General features: G+C 43.9%; 2 protein-coding genes across 2 annotated transcripts; one reads left to right on the top strand and one right to left on the bottom strand.

Moving 5' to 3' along the window:
• The first annotated feature begins 7,300 nt into the window (after positions 1-7,300).
• fzd7b (frizzled class receptor 7b) lies at positions 7,301-10,326 on the top strand. Its single transcript, XM_080835958.1, has one exon. It carries the CDS (start codon positions 7,837-7,839, stop codon positions 9,517-9,519), a length of 1,683 nt encoding a protein of 560 aa, XP_080692084.1. The 5' UTR covers positions 7,301-7,836; the 3' UTR covers positions 9,520-10,326.
• Positions 10,327-20,080: 9,754 nt separating this feature from the next.
• sumo1 (small ubiquitin like modifier 1) lies at positions 20,081-22,889 on the bottom strand. The gene is made up of 5 exons (XM_080835975.1): positions 22,759-22,889; positions 21,925-21,996; positions 21,413-21,490; positions 20,716-20,787; positions 20,081-20,588 (listed from the first exon to the last, which is right to left on the bottom strand). The coding sequence occupies exons 1-5, from the start codon at positions 22,768-22,770 to the stop codon at positions 20,520-20,522; spliced, it is 303 nt and encodes a 100-aa protein (XP_080692101.1). The 5' UTR covers positions 22,771-22,889; the 3' UTR covers positions 20,081-20,519.
• Between the last annotated feature and the right edge of the window lie 351 nt (positions 22,890-23,240).

Here is a 23,240-nt window from a genome sequence, read left to right as displayed (position 1 = left end):
AAAAAAAAATTAAGTAATTCTTGTGTATATCATTCAACACTACTGATATCATGGGGGTATAATCTGGCCCGAGGGGGTATGAATTGGCCTAGGCCATATTCAACCCGGGGTATAATCTAGCCTAGGCCCCTTTAACCCCGGGTATAGTCCGGGCCGGGGGTATACTATGGCCTGTTACACCGGTGGGCCACATCTGCAGATACTCAGGCACATTCCACTGAAGAGGCCTTTGTTTCCTCACAGGGTTAACTGATTAAAGCCTGAAGCTGTATAATTAAAATACCCCACTAATCCACTACCACCCCCCATCCTCCCCCCCCCCCGGGTTATCAGTAAACACTGCACCAACTCTGCGACCTCCCCACGACCTTCCACTAAAACCCCTCTTCTGGGAGAGAGGAAGAGAGAGAGAGAGAGAGAGAGAGTGAGAGAGAGAGAATGCATGAGGGAAGGCAGGGAGAGAGAGAATGAGGGAGAGAAAGAGAAAGAGAAAAAATAGGGCCGTCTAACTGGGCCTTTGAGAGAAAACAATGGAGGTGGTGGGGTGGGGGTTGAGAAGAGAGCTTGGAGTTGTTTTACATTTGATATCAATCCTATAGACCAGCCCCCCCCCCCCCTCGCTCTCTCTGACGCATACTGTATTAAAGCTAACTAGCAGCACAAGAACATTCCAGAGGAACACCATTGAACTGGCTCCAGAGAGCATCTCTTACAGCTGCATTGGGTCATTTTTCCTCCCTTGTCTCTTGTGTTGCTGTGACGCGTTTGTGGCTTCCCTTCACAGCGCTAGGCCTGGCATGGGAGGAACTATAGGGCCCTGATCTGACTCATGAGTTCACAGCGCTGGCATGAGAGGAACTATAGGGCCCTGATCTGACTCATGAGTTGAAAAACATTAATCACTAAACACGAGCCCCTCAGCTCTGCACTGAGATATTCCCCACAGAGGCCCACTCTAGTGGCGGTCTGGCCCTCACCTGAAGCCCACTCTAGTGCTGGTCTGGCCCTCACCTGAAGCCCACTCTAGTGCTGGTCTGGCCCTCACCTGAAGCCCACTCTAGTGCTGGTCTGGCCCTCACCTGAAGCCCACTCTAGTGGCGGTCTGGCCCTCACCTGAAGCCCACTCTAGTGCTGGTCTGGCCCTCACCTGAAGCCCACTCTAGTGCTGGTCTGGCCCTCACCTGAAGCCCACTTTAGTGTTAGTCTGGCCCTCACCTGAAGCCCACTTTAGTGTCAGTCTGGCCCTCACCTGAAGCCCACTCAGATTTGGCAATCAGAGGCCCACTCTACTGTCGATCTGGCCCTCACCTGAAGCCCACTTTAGTGTCAGTATGGCCCTCACCTGAAGCCCACTCTAGGGGCGGTCTGGGCCTCAACTGAAGCCCACTCTAGGGGCAGTCTTGCCCTCACCTGAAGCCCACTCTAGTGGCGGTCTGGCCCTCACCTGAGGCGTACTCAGATTTAGCAATCAGAGGCAAACGTTTGAGGCGAGCGCTTTCCTTTGAACTTTGATATCTGAACATTTTTGTGTAAACATTCTAAATTGTTCGATTTGAAGGTTGACCCTAAGTCCAGTGTCCATGTTTGTTCGTCAAAAACTACCTCCGTAGACCGCAACCGAAAAACTGTTGGAAAAGCATTACAGTAAACGATGGCCTTTATTTGCTATTTTGAACGCACCATTGCTACAATTCTGCCAGACCTGTGCCTGATCTGGCCCCAACCCCCTCCACTATCCGATCCCCCCCCAGACACACACACACACACACACACACACACACACACACACACACACACATTCCTGCACAGCTCTGTTAAGCCTCATACACTTCCAGTCTGCTTCTGGGAGGCTCTCTCGTGCTGCCAGCATGACGTCGACACAGGAAACTGCAGCGCACTGACAGGGATCCAGCTGCTAGATCTGAGGTGATCTAATGCAGGATCAGTGGGACGGTAAAAAACCAACATCGGATCTGCGTCTCTAGGGTCTAGTCAGGAGAATGATCCGTTCCAGACTTACAAGCTGCTACATGTTTCTAGAAGGCTTTTCTAAAATGTTCAAATGGTTGTTTTCTCTCTTTTATTATGTTTCTCTCTCCGCTGTCTCTACTTTTTCTTTTCCACTCCCCTCCGCTCTCTGTCCCTTCTCTCTCTCACTCTCTCTCTATTTGTCTCTTTATGCTCTTTCCTTTCTTCACTCACACTCACATCTTTTTCTCTGCTTCTCTCTCTCCTGTCTAAAACCTCACCCCTCAAAGCCTGTTTACCCATTTTTCCCAGCCTAATTCTCCCCACCACAGAGTAAAACACAGTAAAACCGAGGCTCACACTCACACACTGCCGCAACGGCTAAACACACACATTATCAACAAGCACGGGGGACTCACAACCACAATATCAACATGGGGAAGGGGCCGTGATCCAAAGGTTTGAGCTTAAAATCAAAACCACATGAAAAAAAAATACCCAAAGTTTGGATTGGGCTTACAGTACTTGTGGGCAGTTCTCAGTCCTCTACTGCCAATGATTTGCATGAAGTTTGAAGCGTGTCTGATAAAATAAATAACTAATGGCCTGTAAACCTCATAGCAACACTGAAGGAACCTAGGACAGACCCCCTGCCTGTTCCTCTGTGATGTATATTTAAAATGGCTGCCAGGAGGTGGGTGGGTGTGGAGGCAAATTCCTCTTATTGATGACACAGTCCTCTGTCTATTAATAATCAAAAGCCAAACAGCGCCGGGTCTTCTCTGATGAACCCTGTCAGCGCATCTTTTATTTATTGGCTGGTAGGCCTGCTGGGACACTGGCCCACCCTTGCTGTGATGGTTGCTCTGTGCTGGTTTGAGGAGCCTGCAACTGCAGACAGCTGCTGAAAAGGCTTCGGAATCCTCAGTCCTCTGTTCTTCAGAGGGGAGAGTGGAGAAACACGGTATGATAACTGGTGGCTTATGCTTCTGGTGTCAAAAGGTCTGGTATCGTTCAGGACTTGGGGGTTTTAGGTGGTGATATTCCAGGGGCGCGGAGTGAGGCATGTGGTTGCTTCCTTGGTGGTCCACGACTCATGGGGGGGGGGTTAACAGATCCTTTAAAACACGAAGGACAGAGACTCAAAATGAGAGACAGAAGAGATCCACTTCACCCACTTCTGTCGGTATTGGAATTTAGTCTGGGCCTTAACACTGAGGCCAGCCGTTGACTAAACTGAGACATATCAAGTCATTTCAAGACCATGACAAAGTATGGAAAGACATTTTCCGTGCAGAAGAAGATGGAGAAATTGACATGCCTAAACTGGGGGTTATATCTTAGAGATTGGTCTGAGAATCTGGTGATATGAAAGCAAACTCTTAAAGAGTGCCCCTAGGTTCTTTTTAAAAGTACAAAACAGAATCAACATCTGTGAAATATAGCTGTCAGCTTTACCCAGAAAAGTGTGCAGGTTACGTCAATAATTTGTTCAGGTCCCTCTACCATAATCTCATTAGTTTCACAGTTGACTCACTGATTCTGAATGATACAGGCCTCTTATCACAGCAGGACCTAACCTTTAGATACTGCAGTTGGACTGATAAACCAATTTAAATTCATTAATGAATCACTTGACTTTTAAACTCTATTTGCAGATGTAATAAGCTTTTCCAACCTATTAGAAAGCACTCCTGGTAAAACATGTTTTTTTTTTTTAAACCTTCTCCCTTCAGCAACCACAGGAACCTGAATCCAAATGGTGGATCTGTTGCACTTACTCTTACCATGAGACAGCAACGTAGTGGTGTTAGGAATAACGTGTTGTTGCTAGAAAGAAAGAGAGCGAGAGAGAGAGGGAGAGAGAGAGGGAGAGAGGGGAGGTGTGTGGGGGTTGGCTCTAAAACAATGCTCTCACTGCTAACCTGAGATCACTTGTGTAACAGGGGTGAGGGGTGAATTATGTGAGTTTTAGGTGACACTGTTGAAATAAAATGAGATGTTAACTTTTTTTACAGTGTGCTTGCAGAAATGTGAAAAGCTTGTAGCCAGCAAATGCTAAAAAATGCGTCTGTCATGCCAATGGAGGTCGACACTGAGGTGCAAGGGTGTAGTGGAGGATGGGAGAGGAACAGAGAGAGGTTAGGGAGAGGTTATCGCTACCCCCCCTTCTCTCTCTCTCTCTCTCTCTCTCTCTCTCTCTTTCATACAAACTTTGTAAATCTTTCTCAAACACACACATACCGATAGATAGATAGATTGATCTTGAGCTTTACCAGTCTTACAGAGAGCTTAGGCTCATACAGAAGCTCTTCCCTTTGGGCCTGTGGACTGAGTGAAGGCAGGGAGAGAGTATGAGCGTGAGAGTGTGTGAGTGTGAGTGTGAGTGTGAGTGTGAGTGTGAGTGTGAGTGTGAGTGTGAGTGTGAGTGTGAGTGTGAGTGTGAGTGTGAGTGTGAGTGTGAGTGTGTGTGTGTGTGTGTGTGTGTGTGTGCAGACCTCCAGGGCCTCAGCCCCACATAGCACAGCCCTCTCTGGATACTGGAGGGGCTGTAATGGATGGGGGAGGAGGAGAGGCAGAGCTGGTTCCTTAAACAGTGATCTGTCAAAACGAAACCGTGAAAGCTCAGGAGAAGAAAATGAGAGAGGGAGAAAAATATGTTGAGAAAAGAGAGAGAGAAAACAGAGTTCGAGAGAGGAAAGTAAAGGATAGATAGATCGAGGGATAAGAGAAGAACTAAAATAACTGGTTTTCTTCTTCTCATTGTGTGTCAGAACACCAGAGTGCCTAATTGCCTAATTAATCTATTGTCCATAGTCTGTGTGTGTGTATGTGGGGGTGCGTGTGTGTGTGTGGGTGCGTGCGTGTGTGTGTCTTGAAATGGTAATCTACAAGGGAGTCATAAGTTTTAAGATTTCTTTAAAACTTTCTGGAAATGGGGGAATATAAACCATCTGAATCCAGCCTGAATAAGTCAGATCAGGACCCAGTCAGCTACCTCCTGTAGAGGCTCACCTGATCCCACCTGATCCCAGAGTAACTCAACATCTAATCATCTCATCTCCTTTGTCAAAGAGAGACGCCCATGGGCACAGGAGCGACCCGAGAGACACTTAATACTCCACACCGTTCCCTTAAAAGCAAACAAACAAACAAACAAACTACCAGGACTAGAGTTACTTTACACAGACCAAAGACATTGTTTGACTATGGAGGGCTGAAGAGAACATGGGGGAGGGTGTTCTACTCAGAGAAGATGGGGGAGACAGTTCTTAACTTTATCACATTTTGGGATAGATCAACACCTCTCGTCACACACACACACACACACACACACACACACACACACACACACACACACACACACACACACACACACACACACACACACACACACATTCATTTTTGGTACAGTGGGACATTTGCAATGATATTATAGTTCCTCCTCACCTGCACAACATTAGTTGTGCTCCTTAATCCCCAGTGAGGGTTGCAGTGGTGAAGCCCACCATTTCTGCATTCCACTATGATTTAACGCAGACAGTCCACAGACTCGGTTGTAAACAGATCTATAAATACAGCCATTATTATGGCGGTTTGTCACTGGCCCGGCTTCTGGCACTACCCTGCACCCTTCGAGGATCTGGAACAGGAAACACACTGTCTCAGCAGTAAATTATTTAGGCCTTTTTTCCTTCCGCAATGCAAGGGCAGGACCAGCAGTCATTGGGCATGTCAATCTCTCACTATTGCAATGCATGGGCCCACTAAAGTGTTGAATCATTCGCAGCATAATGAAATATGTTTGCAGTCTTCTCCTTCCTCAGCTAATACTGTAAGAGGCAGACGATTTTTCTTCATTCAATCTTAAGTCATGCAGGCAGCTGATCACTTAAGTTATTATGAGTGTGCTGGTGACTATACAGGCCTGACTTATACAATGTCAGCAGTTGCATGACACCATAGAATACATAAAAATACAATTTAATTAAGAAACTATGAGTTCCTGTAGAAATATATAGAAATTGAGAAATACATGAAAAGGCTTGAAATTACCCATTGAGGGGCAACATATATATGTATGTTTCAAAGAGATGCAAGAAAGGTTTATTTTATTTTCATTCTTCAGTCTATCAGAGAAAATATTTCCACTCAATTTTCACTGTCCCATCGACAGTTTTATATACTTAATATAGCTTACATGGCTACTCCATGTGTCACATGACTTGTCTTGAAGTTGAGTCACTCGTGCTACAGAACTTTTTATACGTGTGCGTGTAAATTCCACAACATGTTCATCCCTACCTGACTGTTAAAACATCGAAAAGGCCTCTTAGGAGAGCCAAGACCAAATGTAAATTTTTCCGGCTCAAGTTTCTGGTTTGTGGCACGTTGCATTTGTTTGCAGTTACGTGGTAACTCCTCCCTCTTTATCACCTTTCTTGTTATACTGATTAGAGGCCAAAATGTTTCTCGTTATCAAGATGATGCTAAATTGCCTTTAACTTAATTGGTTTTGCATTGCGTCAGTTAAATTAATGATCGTCTCCCGAGCCCCTTTCCATTGTGTCAACAACGGCCCCTCATTTTAAATCAGATTTTACGGCCAAAGTCTGTGTGTGCATTTGGACAAGGGGTGGGTTAACTTCGTATCTTGAATTATTTTATTTAATTATTTTTTTACTTAAAGAAACTTTGGACGCACACGTACAAACGTATACATAAAAATAGGTCTTACAGACGTAGTTTACCATTGCACGAAATCTGTAAACCTACAGGAAACAATGAGGGGCTTTTTTCACTCCACCCTGAAATAAGATACCAACTTCACCGATTTGGGGGTTCGACTGCGATATAGGTATTTTCTACGGTGAGCAAACAAGACAATACGTTATAAACAAGTAAACAAAAAGACTTAAAAAAGCCTATGTAGCCTATTCTGAAATCACACCGAATCTTCAGGACATAATTCGGAAAAGGACTTCATTAAAGAAAGTTCCAACATCTCCGCCCTTTCTGTCTCGAGTCCTGGTGTCCAATGGGAGATGTAGCGCTAAGAAAAACAAAGCATGCGATTGGCCAAGAGGACTAAGTTTCAAGGCGCCCCACAGTGCGAGTTGAGGTGTTGTGAATGGGGGGTTTCTGGAAACCGGCGTATCATCGCTTTGGGATTGTGGAGCCAATGTAACAACTTTTTAGAGAGAAGATAGGCGTTGATGCTAGAGGAAAGCTCATAAATCCAGTACACGCAGGTCCATTGTGAATCGTGGTGTAATGTAGGGTAGTGCAAAACATTATATTGTGAAGTTTGTTCGGCGTAGGCATACGCTTTCTTCGCGAAAAAGAGTGCTGGAATGCCATGCGGATTCGACTAAACTTTGCGGTGGAGTGGCTTGCCTATCTAAGCAGTGGACACAGCGAATCCAAAGGAAAATTGATCCACAACGTTACACGTATGACTCTACGGTAGCTAACGGTATCAAGTACGTCGACAAAAGGAATATAAAACCTTGAAGAGGTTGAAGACCGTAAGAAACTTCTGTGCATACACGTTCTCTTCATTCAGCTGGACTTTTCAGGTTACTTTGCACATTTTCAATTGGAGCATGGAAAACTTAACTATCCACCATTTTCCTTGAGTGCCTGAACTACGGGGATAAAGGAATGCGAAGGATACTCGGGGCAGCTGAAAAATAATCTAAGGTAGCCTGAAATTTGTTTTGTAGCCTATTCAAAAGAACTGCTTTGCCCAAACTGTTTAGAAAACAAAAACGTCTTTTGTGTAGTGTTCCTAAGGAATCCTCTTTAGACGACGTAAAGGCAACTTTTGAAATCTCACGGTACAGAGTTTGTTAGCTATTCATCATCATGGCGGTAACCAAAACCTGGGACTTTGTTCTACTGGCGAGGTGCACATTGGCGGTCGGGATCCTGCTGCTTCAGCCTAGTGGGGGTCAGTACCACGGAGAGAAGGGCATCTCTGTACCGGAGCACGGCTTTTGTCAACCTATTTCGATTCCCCTGTGCACAGACATCGCTTACAATCAGACCATTATGCCAAATCTTCTGGGTCATACCAACCAAGAAGACGCCGGTTTGGAAGTACACCAGTTCTACCCACTGGTTAAGGTGCAGTGTTCGCCGGACCTGAAGTTTTTTCTGTGCTCCATGTACGCACCAGTGTGCACGGTGCTTGAGCAGGCCATCCCCCCTTGCAGGTCGCTGTGTGAACGAGCACGGCAGGGCTGCGAGGCGCTCATGAACAAGTTCGGCTTCCAGTGGCCGGAGAGGTTGCGCTGCGAGAACTTCCCGGTGCACGGAGCCGGAGAGATCTGCGTGGGTCAGAACACCTCCGATTCCGACCCCCCCACGGCGAACCCAACGCCTCGGATGCCTGAGATCGTCACCTTCCCCCCACACATAGGCCGACCGCACCAGCCTTTCACTTGCCCGCTGCAGCTCTCCGTCCCCACTTACCTCAACTACCAGTTTATGGGGGTGAAGGACTGTGGCGCCCCCTGTGAGCCTAAGGAATCTCACAGTTTGGGCTTGATGTACTTTCGCGAAGAGGAAATGAAATTCGGGCGGCTTTGGGTGGGGATTTGGTCCATACTGTGCTGCGTGAGCACCCTGTTCACGGTGCTCACGTATCTGGTGGACATGAGGCGGTTCCGGTACCCCGAGCGCCCCATCATCTTCCTGTCCGGCTGCTATTTCATGGTGGCCGTGGCCTACGCGGCGGGATTCCTCTTGGAGGACAAAGTTGTCTGCATCGACAAGTTTAAAGACGACGCCTTCAGGACAGTGGCTCAAGGTACCAAAAAGGAGGGATGTACCATCCTGTTCATGATCCTGTATTTCTTCGGCATGGCCAGCTCCATCTGGTGGGTCATTCTCTCGCTCACCTGGTTCCTGTCAGCCGGGATGAAGTGGGGGCACGAAGCCATCGAGGCCAATTCCCAGTACTTTCACCTGGCGGCCTGGGCAGTGCCCGCGGTGAAGACCATAACCATCCTCGCCATGGGCCAGGTGGACGGTGACGTCTTGACCGGCGTCTGCTACGTGGGCATCTACAATGTGGACGCTCTGCGTGGCTTCGTCCTGGCTCCCCTCTTCGTCTACCTCTTCATCGGCACCTCCTTCCTCCTCGCCGGTTTCGTGTCTCTGTTCCGCATTCGCACCATCATGAAGCATGACGGGACCAAGACGGAGAAGCTGGAGAAGCTCATGGTTCGCATTGGGGTGTTCAGTGTTCTGTATACCGTCCCGGCCACCATCGTCATCGCCTGCTACTTCTACGAGCAGGCTTTCCGAGAGCAGTGGGAGAAAACCTGGCACATGCAGACGTGCAAGCGCTTCGCCGTGCCGTGCCCAATCAACAACTTCGCACCCATGACGCCGGACTTTACTGTGTTCATGATCAAATACCTGATGACCATGATCGTGGGAATTACCTCCGGCTTCTGGATCTGGTCAGGCAAAACGCTTCAGTCCTGGCGCAGGTTTTACAAACGACTGAGTAACAGCAACCAAGGCGAGACGACAGTGTAATCACTCAGTGCGTGTGTGTGTGTGTGTGTGTGTGTAAATCAGTCAGTGTGTTGGCTACATTTGTACTGAGTATGGAAGAGACACTTGACTTGTAGCCTGAGTAAACAAAACATCAGAAATGATGAACTATAATGGGGGCGAAAGCACCCTGTATCAGTGTGACGGATGACTGATTTTAGACAAGGCCTCTCAAAAGTTAGTAGCTGAGAACCGTCCGGCCCCGACCCTTCACAGGCCGAGAGACTTTTTCATAGGAAAAAAAAGGACTAATCCAAAGAATATTTTTACTTTTGCTGTTTTCGTCAATTCTGACAAGGAATTCCGGACCGTTTCATTCAAAATGTGCCATAGGCTATTTGAAATGGCCAATCGCAGTGAACATAACCCTGCTTCATAGATAATGTATCATTTTTTCACTTTATATAAGCTTTTCTTGTTTAAAAAAAAATTCAGTTGCAAAGCCCATACTATGTCATGTTTTGTTGTTTGCACTTGTCTATGGTTGTGTTGTCATATTGATCTTGTCCCCACATTTTGATAATTTTGTATTTTACAAACAATTTTTTTTTTTAAATGTTTTTTTAGTAATGTCTCAGCTTCAAACCATTTGGCATAGCTTACCTTTTTACTGGACATGTTACTCTGTTTTAATTGTGTTTTAATGAAGAGTGTTTCAGGTGCTTCACCCAGTAATGTCCGTCATACAGTCATCAGCCCCTATAGACAATCACCATGGGAGTTAAAATATCAGTTGGGACACTGTAGGGTAGGCTGTATGCATGTGAATAGTTGTAAGATTATGCAAACTCGCACAGATACATGTTGTGTAAATAGTCACATTTTTGTGCAAAAGAATATATGTATTTATAAGAAAATATGTGCTGTTTTCTACCTGATCTGTTTTGATGAGACAAGGTCTTATTTGTATCTGTACAGTTTCATGGAATAAAACGAATAGGTTTTTAACTCTCTCTCTGTTTCTGTGCTTACATGAGGAAGAGTAGTCTGTATACTGAAGACTTGATCCATTTATCTGTCAACTAGTAACCAATCCTTTTTTTCTAATGATGTTTTAAAGTATGAGTTGGAGACTAAACAGCTCTCCCCAACTGTGAAAATAAGCAGTTGTTAGGAATGCACGATGTATAAGCCTACAAATTACACTTATTAGTTTTGTATTAAGTTGCTGTTGCTTTGTGCTGTGCTTACATTCCTGATACAACTTAGTATTTCAGTATCTCACAATTTTAAAACCACACCTGAGATGAGTCAAAAACACCCAACAAGGCTGGGCATAGTCTTAAGTTAATATACAGGACCAGCTCGACCACTATGACCTCTGTTCATATTATTGAATTACAACGCCACCTATTGGAAGGCCATTATTGATCACACATGAATTAATCACTGTACATCTTAACAAAATTGTGAGTGTGTAGTGAGTTTTAGAGGGACCCTCCCCAACTGGCTGAGCAGGTCAGTGAAACTACAGTTTGATCTACTTTGAAGTACACTGATTTGACTAGTTGGTCATGTGATAACCGTTAACTGTACTTTTGCAACATGAAAGCATGTTGTACTGAATGAACTTTTCACCTCCTCATCATCAGTTCTCTTGGGCTGTTAGGATCCAGTTGCCAGACTGAGATGACAGCGCCTTAGTATAAGACGTCACAAGCCCTACAGCAGACTCCAGAACAAATGTGGTGCTTATCTCACTACAGAACATAAACACTTAAAATACACTTACATTCCCTCTTTTTTGCCTCTAAAAACTATGCAAAAGCCCTTGATCTACTTATTTTTTCCCAGTGTTTCATTTAAGGACAATTTACGATGGGGTTCTGTTTTGTAGTATCTGGTGCAGACCTAAACCAGCTCCAGACTGAGATAGAGGGAGACTTATGGCTGTTAATATGTATACAACAGTCAGATCCAGTCAAACGATTTATCCATTTCTGATTGGACAAGAAGCATTCCATGAGTGAGGACATTCTGAAACAACCTCACTCTGACTGTTAGTCACTGCTAGTGATCGTGCCTACGGCAGAATTAAGGCCTTTACCATTCCTACTCTTACTTCTGTCATATTGGTATATATTATTGATTAATGTATATGATTCCTATGTAATGTATGGTAATACAGGGGAAAAAATCCTTTCTCTCTATCTCTTTCTCCCCAACACACACACACACACACACACACAGGCAGAGATGTGGGGTGTTATGGTCAATTAAAGTACAACAGGTGATAATCAATAGGCCACAAGCTTCACCACACTGCCTAGGAGACAACAGGAAGTCCCATAGTCCTTAGAGGCAGATGGTACCAGCCTTCCTGTCCTCCGTGAAACACTATCCTTTCCTTTTGTTTGGAGTTCCCTCCTTCTTTTTCTTCTCTTGTGTTAGATTCTCAGTGCTGATTGAATGAGGGTAGGGGGTAGATGCCATTTCAGTGTAAGGAAAGGAGTTGGTAGATAATGTTCTCTTTGTGTGTGTTTGTGTGTGTGTGAGAGAGAGAGAGAGAGAGAGAGAGAGAGAGAGAGAGGGGAGGGAGACTGATATTTAACAGACTTTTATGTCAAGGTGCTCCGAAAAGTTTGACTATTGTCACAATAACACCATTGGCCCAGTTTGTCCAGTTTAGTCTTTTTTGTCAACATACTGGTACATCTTGAACGAGTGGTTTGCGTTGACTAGAAATGTTGACATCGTCAATTGTTACCTATTCTATTGTTTGTGATTCAAACAACAACTCACCACACTCACATGTTTTAAAAATGTAATTGACTAATTTAAAAAATGTAGAAGCATTGTCCTTTGTGTCCTTTTCACATAAGCAGGCTACATTATCTTACTTTCACAGTGTGTGTCGTGGGCACCTCTTTGCTTCAGTGTAGACCCCTGTCTGCTCCGACTGTTTAGACACGATGAACAAGATGTCTGCCTTGTGGACAGACGGATACACACCTAGCCTGAGAGGTGTTATCAGTGTGTGAAATCTCAAGCATGTATGTTCTCTCCTCTCCGCCTCATCCAGAGCGCCTGTCAGCTTGACTGACACGAATACGTATGGAATCTCACACATTAGAAGGCCTATGGCTTCACACACGCACACACAAATACTTGCACACACACCCTCACACATAAATACTTGCACACACACCCTCACACACAAATACTTGCACACACACCCTCACACAGGCATACATGCACACACGGCACACACACACAAATACTTGAACACACACCCTCACACAGGAATACATACATGCATGGCACACAAACACACACACACACACACACACACATACACCCACACACACACACACACACACACACACACACACACACACACACACACATACACACACAAACCCTCACACAGGCATACATACGCACACAGACACACTCACACTGGCATGTGCATACATACACTATGTCTCACACACATAATCAACACCTATTCAGAGACCCATAGAGTGACCAATGCTTTTATATTAAACAAAGCCGCTTTATACATGTGAGTTGCTTTTTCTTTGTGATAATACAGCTGTTTTATGTTCTTTTTGTAAGTGTGTGTGTGTGTGTGGGTGAGAGAGGGAGAGAGAGAGGGAGAGAGGGAAAGATCTCCTGGAGCCTTGAGTATTCCTGCAGTGTTTCTCTTGTATATGGGACTTGACAGGCATTAATCCTTGCTGACACAGAAAGCATGACAAATGTGTTAGCACTTGGCCTCCAGTGAGTTGGAAAAATGCTGGTGAAATGCTCTGTTTCCAAATTCCAGGATATGATCTGAGGAGGGGAAAAGAAGTTGTAAAAACACTTGTGTCCAGACACTCCTTTGATCCTCACGTGAGCGCTAATGCTGTGTGCTCACTGTAAATTGAATCTCAAATCAAGGCGCTCTGCATGATGCCGCCGTCATGCCGGAGTCATGCCTGTGTCGCCCGCCACAAGCTGTGTCCTCCAGCCTTTCCCATGAAGCTCTCCTTTTCCTGGTGTGTGTGTGTGTGTGTGCGTGCGTGCATGCGTGTGTGTGTGTGCGTGCGTGCGTGCGTGTGTGCGTGCGTGTGTGTGTGTACGTGCATGCGTGCGTATGTGTCTGTGTGTGTGTGTGTGTGAGAGTGTGCGTACATGTGTGTGTGTGTGTGTGTGTGTGCGCGTGTGTGTGTGTGTGTGTGTGTGTGTGTGTGCGTGCGTGCGTGCGTGTGTGTGTGTATGTGTGAGAGGGTGTGTGTGTGTGTGTGTGTGTGTGTGTGTGTGTGTGTGTGTGTGTATTTACCCTTGTGCTGAAAATGAGCTGGGACCCTCTGTCTTTAAGAGACCTCTTGCTCCTCATACAGCCTTTTCCTTTTCCAAAAAGCAGTGGATTCTGGAGTAGATCTGGTGCTGAGCGTGGCATGGATCTACTGGACCCACGCCAGATCAGGGCCAAACCAAAGCCATACGTGGGCCAGATCAGGGCTGTAAAAATATTACAGGGTCAGTGGCTGTCATGACTAAATGTACAGTCAAATGTGTTTTTATTGTCATTTCCGCATAAGCATGTATCATACATACAGGGGAACAAGATAATGTTTCACAAGGACCACAGTGCCACATAAAACATAATAGCATACAATAAATATAAAAAGTGCTAGGTGAAGAAAAATACTTCTGTACAAACACTGTACATTGTACATATAGAGAATATATACACACACTATACAAACCACTGCACATATTATGCAATGTTTGAATGTGTAAAGCTATATTATGCATTCGAGCGCTCTCAGATTTTTTTGCAATATGACCAACAGAGGCTCTTAATGGAAATACATCAGCACTGAAGAAAAATAAAATGAACTGAAGAACAGATCTGGTTTCAGTCATTTCCTCCTTCACCCTGTTGTTTAGACTTTGTTTTGAAGAAACAGCAGAAACCCCTGGAAGTTTAATATTAACATTCAGCGTCTCTCCAGTTCAGCAGCTTTGCCCTTGGTGGGCACGGTGGGTAATGTGGTGTTCTAGCACTTCACCCATCTCCGGTCCCTATCCCAGCCCTGTGTTTCTGTGGCTCAACTGGTGAAGCCAGATGCTAACAACACCAGTATCACGGGTGTGTTTCCCAGAGGGCACACATACTACGGAAACATGTTCATCTGTACTGGAAGTCACTCAGGATAGGAGTGCTATGGCTCGTAGCTCGATTGTTCTCTCCCTTGTATGCCGCTTTGGATAAAAGCGTCTGCTAAATGACTAAATGTTAAATAAAATATACATGTACGTGTCAGATCTCAGCATTATTTGGCCTTCCAGTGTGACGCCGCGCCTAGGGCGACAGGCCAACAGGGAAGCAAAACAGATGACTTCCGTATAAACGATACACCTTTGAGGCAACATTTAACCATTGAACACTGGCTGGATAGAGTTGCCTAAATGGTGTTCGGTGTTTGTGAGAGCACTCGAGCACACAAAGCCTGAAACCTCCTCAGCATTGTCAGACATGTTTTGTAGCGTGAGGGATACTGGTGCTCCCAGCTGAAGTCAGGGGTGTAGTATTACCTGTTTCTCCTCCGTGCCCCTCTGTCGCCTGGGCGGGTGTGCATGTCTGTAGGGTTCTGTGAAATTAGGCGCATGAAATGAATTTCACTCCATGAGGTGCTTGCTTATGTGTGTTTTGGAGTGGCAGAGCGTAAAAGTGACTACAAACACAAAGCCTTCCCTGTGTGAGAGAAGGATAATGAAACTTCTCATAATCATAAATTATGGTAAATACAGTTTTTATTTATTTTTAAAGCCATCTTCGAGCAGTCTGTGCTCATAATGTCTTGCATTGAAGGGGCCTCAGCGATTGCAGGATTTCTGCAGACATGGAGGATGTTTGTTCTCCAACAGGAAAACTTTAGGGTTCAATTCACCCTCTGTGTTCCACATTTTTATTGGCTGATGTAACAGATTTGGGGAGCTGGGTCGGCACCTACAAAAGCTGCAGTATGAGCAGTCGGTCGGAACTCATGCGCACGCAACCACACACACACACACACACACGCACAAGCTTACAGACACAGTTCCCTCTGTGTTGCTAAAACATGTCGGCTGCTAAAACTTTCATGGAACGGCAGGTAAAAATGTTACCAAAACATGCCGTACAAATGTAGAATCACCTCCTTCCTCTTTTTTAAAGACATAGCATAGTCAGCGCGCAAATACACACACACACACACTCATACACACACACACAGAGCCCTCCCCTCCCCCACCCTGTGACTGGCCCACATCTGGTTGTGGTTAGGCTCTGTGAGGTATCCCAGGCAGGGTAACTGGATCCCCCCTTAGGGCCTCTGGTAGCTCCAAGTCTAGCCCACCCCCAACTCCATCCTGCCCTGCTCCCCACTTCGCTCCGCTTCACCGGCAGTTCAGAGCCCTGTGCTGTGAAACGGACGCCAGAGACGGGCGGAGTCTGGTTCGGACGCGGCCCTGACCTGGGCCGAAGTTGGCTGCCAACAGGAGAAGGGGCGGAGAGGGGAGGGGCTCTGTTTTTCAATCCACAAATCATAGACCTGTCATCTCTACTTATTCGCCGCCTTTTTCTCACTGTGGAACTCTCCTAACATCATCTACACCTCTCTCACACACACACACACTTCTCGTTCCATTAGCGTTTCCGTTTTTCTCAGCCTGATCTTTTGTTCTATTCAGCTCTTCCTTAGGCTGCTATCTGAATGGAATCAGACACCAGCTAGCCTAAATGAGAACTCAACCACACAGCATTCAACTATTTAAGCTAAAGGGTTGGGGAGACTTACACACACCCTCCACCTTTTTAATGGCCAAAAACCCCCCATGTAACATGAAACAGATCCATTAGTAGAGGGTTTCAGACAAATCAAGCACACTACATAAATCTTTTTCTGCATCACAAAGGTATGGGCGCAGAATAATAGAATAACTCAACCTTCCATCAACACATTCTCCTTTCGCATTTACCGAGAGGTTTCACCATACGTGTGAAGTACCGGAGGGCTGAAACCAGACCGCCGTTTAGGAAAATGAGACGGTGTTGAGATTTCAGGCAATGCCGCCGTGCTCTCGAGGTCGTTGTGAAATTCCTTTTTAGGTCAAATGCACCTCATATCAATATCACGAATCATCTAACATATGCATGTTTAATATTACTAACAAATCTTAAGGAAAGCATAGTTCTAGACATCATAGTAGGATACAGGGCTGCGCGGGATGGATTTTTCAGTTGTCCGGTTGCCGCCCGTATCTTACACGTTTTGACCCGATCCTGCCCGCAAACCTACTCAGGTGGACGTTTACACGGGTTGATTTTTCAGTCCTAGGCTACTCATGCCGTGAGAATGTGCCACACGTAAAAACCACCCTTGCGCCATTTATATTTAAAACATGGGTTATTTCTCGCTGCTATCATGCAAAAACAAATTACATTATGTAGTTTAAGAATATACTTTTTTAAATTATTTATATATTTTATATTATATATATTTTGCGGGAGTCACCTTCTCACCCGCACTCTCCCGCGCTCACTCTTTTGCGCTGGGCCCCACCGTACTTCCGCAGCGGTAGGCCTCAGTGCGACTGCCTGAAGTGCGTTGGCCTGTGCGACTGCATTGTACACCATTGTTATACATTGCCATCTAGTGGTCACAACGAAAACCTATACACTTTGGCAGTATTGCTGCGTTGTCAGCAGCATCGTCTAGGAGCGGAAAGGCCTACAAAGAACAGCTTTGAAATATTTTTAAATGTTCATCATCAGCCGAAAATAATTAAGTAACGTGACAGAGGTCACCTGTCAGTGGCGTGCACAGACATTTTGGGGGGCAGGTGCTCAGACCAAAAAAAAAGGGCACCCATCGCCAAAATGATTTATAAAATTAAAAATAATAATACATAAATAAATAAATATATAAAAAACACAGAAGGATATTTTCTCCCTCATTTGCTTTACTAGTTGATGGCCTGATCCAAGATAAAAGGGAGCTGCTACCTTGAGCTGTCTGCTGCAGTTCCCTGTACTTATTCTGTACTGTTTTCTGACAGAATTGAAGCACAAGTAGCATTTCACTAATATTATACCACAACATACCTCACCAGACTAGCTCAACTTAAGAACTACCTCACATTTCAATAATAACGATTATTATTTTAAATTAAACAAAACTAGTGAACTTGTCTATCTTGTAGAACAGTAAAACTGCCTTTAAATTCTCTGCCTGCCTGCCTCTCTCCCTCTTCCTCAAACATAACTGTAATGAGCAGGTTTTGCTATGTAATGAGTTCGCATGCGTGAGTGTTCAGACTTGAAGTTATACCTAGTAAATGGTCAACCTTATCCCTTGGTCTCTGGTCCATTCATTACTTATATAAGTACTATAAAGTACAAGACAATGACAAACGTTGGTAAACAGCTGGACAAGGACTTGAAATCACGGATTTCATGAGTTTTTTTGTTTGCTTATTTTTTAGGAAACGTCGGACCAGTTGCAACGTAATGTTTTCATCGGCGCTAATGTTGTGGTTAATTTATCACCAAACAACGTTGGGGGATTGCACAAACACCGTCATTACCTGTTTGTCTGATGCTGCGGGTCAGAGAAGAAGTTTAGGCCTGGCGGTCAACACTGCATGAGCACTAGAAGGAAGAGGGAGGGGCGCGGCGGGGCTTGTGAGCGCCGCTGAGCATGTCGGGGCGAAATTTTCACATGAACTCAAATACATGCCCCGTCAGATATCAAAACACATTCCGGTGGAATTGATGGCAGAAAGAGTAATTTTGATACTGAAATATTTAAAAAAAGAAAAAAATGGGCTCCAGCAGAAAGGGCACTTTTCTCATCCAGGGCAAAAGGGCAGGTGCTTGAGCACCACTAGGGGTCTATCTGTGCACGTCCCTGTCACCTGTACATGTCAGAGGTCAGATATTCCAGATGCCCGTGGGGCTTAGAAGCTTCCGGTCTACTGGAATGTGAGTGCGCGAATTTCTCTGCCTCCTGTTAAAGATCAAATTTCACGCTAAAGGAAGCCGGATAGAAGTCAAAACCAAAACATTTTCAGACAGCCGTAACTACTAAACGGACAAAAATATTTCCTGGTCTTCCCGCAGTTATAAAAGTAAGCTACCAAATACTGTCCTTTGTAAAAATGTTAATCGTCTGTAATGTTCTGCTTTTCTATTTGTAATGCTCAGGTTTAACATATATTATTAAAACACTCAAGGTAATATTTTAAGTGAGAAAAGACAACTTTTTTAAAGGTTTAAAGTGAGAATGTGGTGGCTATATACATACATTGAATTCACAGTGACTGATGTTTTATGACACATTTTATTTATAAAACAAGACAAAAGAAAAATAATATTCTTTCTATGTCAATAAAACCATCTGGATCAGTTATCCTTTATAAAGAAAAGAAAAACACATTAGAAACAATCAAAGTATGATGCTGCAGAGAAATGCACACACAAAGCCACCTTTATGGGCCAATCAATCGCACACAAGAAACTCATTTCCTGGGAGTCTTCACTTAAGAAGGCAGAGAGAGCAGAGTGAACATGTGGCCATTTAAAAAAAGAATGAAGAGATCACACAGTTCAAATAAATAAGTATGATTATCGGTTAAAACATGTGCTGCAAGCTGAAAATAATCCTGTTTTCAAAAGTAATCATTGGTGGGGGGACAGCACTTTGGAAAAGCACGCGCACACACCCAAGGTTCACTGAAACACCTCTTCAATGGTAGTGAAATATTTAAACACGATCAACTATGTTCATAGACATGCACACTTACTTGGGCTTAATAACACACTTATTCAGACTTAGTCAAACATTTAAACATAACATTCGTCAATATTCTCGTTTTTTATAAGGTCAAGAATATTACTGATATTTCCAGATATTTCTCTGATTGCAAAGGACTGCACCTGTACATGACTTGACATAAGAACCCTTCTGTGTGGATACTGGTTAAAGTTCCACAACAAACCTCTGTTTGACAAAACAAATGAAGTCTGTCATCTTTAAATAAAGATGCATTATGAACTCTGGTCAGGGTATGGGTGTCATTCCCCTACTACAAAGTCCATTCCATCTTCCCCCAGAACCTAATTAATGAGATGTTCTGCCTGAACTTAACATGTTTATGTGAAGTCTACACACACACACAAACAAACTATTCAAAGGACATAAGTCTCTGACATGTTGGTACCTACTCTGCATGTTTGTCTTTGACTCAGGGTAGGCCTACATCTAACCCACCTGTGCCCAAAAGGAAGCATGTTTACTCAAGAAGGGGTTCCTGATTAGGGTCTACTATCAAACCCACATCACAACAGCTTTGGAAGTATACAGCAAGGCCCGACACAGTGGTCTTATTGTTGGGCCACGAGGTGCCCACGGAGACTAGACACAAGATTCATGATTTGTCGTACTCAAAATCGTGTAGACACAAACCAACTGAGAGGACACACACACACACACACACACACACACACACACACACACACACACACACACACACACACACACACACACACACACACACACACAACAATTGGGCAGTGAAGTATCATGAGGGATCGTCCTGAGCTTTGGGCAGAACACAACATGTCACTGTATCTGTGATCTCACTAAGCACACGTCCTGACTTGTATCCTGTGTGCGAGGTATACAAGAGAAATGAAAAAGAGAGAAAGGGGGAAAGACAGAGAGTATAAGGAGAAGAACAACAAGAAGAAGAAGAGGAACAAAAAGAAAAAGAAGAAGAAGACTGCTGAAGAGAAGGAAATGCCATCTATCCATTTATACTTTCTGGCTCAACATCATCTTTTAAAATCTCTAGATCATGGCAGCAGGCAGGGATAGTTTGATCCAGATGGTTGAATGATCTCCTTTCCTATCAATGGGAATAGCAAATAAAACCAGTGGATAAAATAAAGTCATACATACAAAATAAAATAAAAACAAAACAAAAAAAGCTGGGAGAATTTTTTCCTAGTCATTCCAATGGCCACCAGTCTGTTCTTGGTACACTTCAATGACATCCTCATCTTCCATTCCAAGCTACATAAAAAAGAAAGAAAGAAAGAAAGAAAGAGAGAGAATTGAATTTAATGTAAATAAAACTACTGTGTCCATCATCACCTTTCCAAAGACACTGTCCAGCTGTCCATCACCACCTGGAGCCTACCTCTTTTGGAGTTTGGTTGTCTGCAATTCTCTGTCCTTCAAAGAGAAACCGTAAGGTATTCATGGGGACACCCTGAAAAAAAGATGGAACAATAAAAAACTAACAGGTTCTGAGGGGAGGTTAGCAGACAAGGTCTGAAAGCTGATGAGATTTTGGCCAGGTCCTGTGGGCTATAACCAGAAGGTTCTGATCTGCTATTAGAAATACAAGCCATTATCACCCACAACCTTTAAATATAATATGTGGATCAAAGTACAACAATTTATATTGCCTCATAAATCTGTGTAAACGGTCTTGCTTGTTAACATGTGAGGTTTGTAGCAGCACATTGGGATAATCATCTATGAGCATGAGCATAGTATTAATGAGGATGTGCCTCAGTGCTGTTGTTTTAAATTATTCTTAGATTTAACTTTTATTACTTTATGTTATATTTTTTAAAACTTTATTTAAAGTTTTTTAATGTGTTTTGTTTGTTTATTTATTTATTTTTAAATGCTTTGTCAATTCTTCCTGAAGAAATAATAATTATGATGATTAAAACACTGTACAAGCACTGGCTGATCTCTGGAATGATTAGATAGCTAGTCAACTATACACCAAAACAGACCAGGGCAACATACCACCAATCTGAATAGTGATCTTACATATGTGTCTGAATGTCCCCAACAGTTTAAAGCAGGTGAGCACATCTCACCTGTCTCTGGCTGTAGGATTCTTTCAGCTTCTTTAAATGCGTTGTCATCTTCACTTTGAAGTGAATTTCACTGTTGTCCTAGAACAAAAAGGGGATAACATTATCGGTTGTCTGCAAGCTTGTCTTACAGGATTGTGACATAAAATGGAATAGCATGGGGGTCTGACAGAAAATGTGAGTTTTCCTCTCATTGCTATGGTGACAGATGGGGATGGGTAGAATCAGCAGTCATATTTGTTTTATCATAGGCCTGCTTAACTTGCAAACAGGGGTGTATCAGTTATGGTTTTATTTCCTGAGAGAATCTTTGTGTGACGAACTAACACTACATTTCATTCTGCTCCCTCATGTATACTGGTAAGAAACTTTGTCTGCTTAGAACAGTGGCTTACATCCATAATTTGATACAAGGAGACAAGAGGAGAGATGTAAACAGGAACTAGTGGTACAGAGACCAGACAACCCTGCTTGTCTATGCATGCTCCTTCTACGTGTCCTTAGCATATTCTTACCTGACCGATCACCTTTAATTTGATATACTCTCCATCCTTCTTCTCTCCTCCGTCACTTGAAGGCTTGGTCTCCTGGAAGAGCAAAAGAGGGACTTGATTCATTTGCTCAATTCATCTTTGCTGTGATGACTATATACATCCATAGTCAACTGTCCCTGCACCATGGCTGCTTTGTTAGTCCAAAAGCATCTCATAAGGACTATAACTTAGTTCTTGTGCAGATGGCGGACAAAACCATAATTGACATGACATACACCGACTACACATCGAGTAACGTTATGTTCAACCTTAAAAGACAAACCTCATGGCGAAATAGAATCAACCTGTACGCCATTTGTCAATCATACGTTTATGTATCAACTCTCTGACGGGGCAGCAAAAAACACAATCAACCATCAACCAGCTAAGTTTGATAGGCCTGGCTGCATGACTGCAGTGATGTTTGTCGCTAACAGGTAAGAACTCAGGAGCTCACTTTTATTCGCAAAAATGATGTATAATTTATATCAGCTCGCAAATTGTTTCACGTAAGTTTGACAGCCCGCGGTTCAGGTAATCAAAGTAATACAAACTTTGCTCTCGTTGCAGAGAGTGGAACACAGTGACTACACAGCTGAACGAAGTAGTAGTTAGCGAAGGAGCTAGCTAGCTAGCAAAACATTCCGCCACTTCTACATTCACAGTGCTGGGGATAGTCTGTGCGCTAACTAGCTTCTATGCTAGCTAGCAGCAGGACTGAAGACTGCAATTCGGCCCATCAGCTTGTTCCGTTAGTTTATATCAACCCAATCAACAAAGGAGGAAAAAGAATATTTCACCAACAGCCCCACTCACCGTATCTGACATTGTATTCCACAATGCGAGACCTTTGGAAAGAGTTTTTATTTACAGTTCAATGATCTTGATAGGTTATCTTCACTAGCTCTACCTACACTATTCGCCAACCCCCACAACACAGAAAGCACTGACCTTATTGGAAATAATGGGCGGGACTTCCGTTGACATAAAACCACTGAAAGCTCTGGTTAATGTTGATATTTTATTATTTTCTAATATGAATATATTACTTATGTGGTACAATATTTACACAATTCGACTTGAGTACATCTGTGCTGTATTTTTTATAATGCAGCGAAAAAAATGCGAAATTGCAAAATTGTTTTTAGCATTACATTGAATATGAAAGACAGCATTTGTATTTGTATTGCCACGGTACAATACATATATAGAATGAAATATTATGAATATATGCTTTTTTACGATGTAATATTGAGAATTCACTTATCGCTATACTCTCGCGACTTTTCGGACCATGC

The sequence above is a fragment of the Sprattus sprattus genome, assembly GCF_963457725.1.
Source record: "Sprattus sprattus genome assembly, chromosome: 3".
In the NCBI taxonomy this organism is placed as follows: Eukaryota; Metazoa; Chordata; class Actinopteri; order Clupeiformes; family Clupeidae; genus Sprattus; species Sprattus sprattus.
Note: the sequence above shows the minus strand (reverse complement) of the source record. Positions and strands in the feature narration are given on the sequence as shown.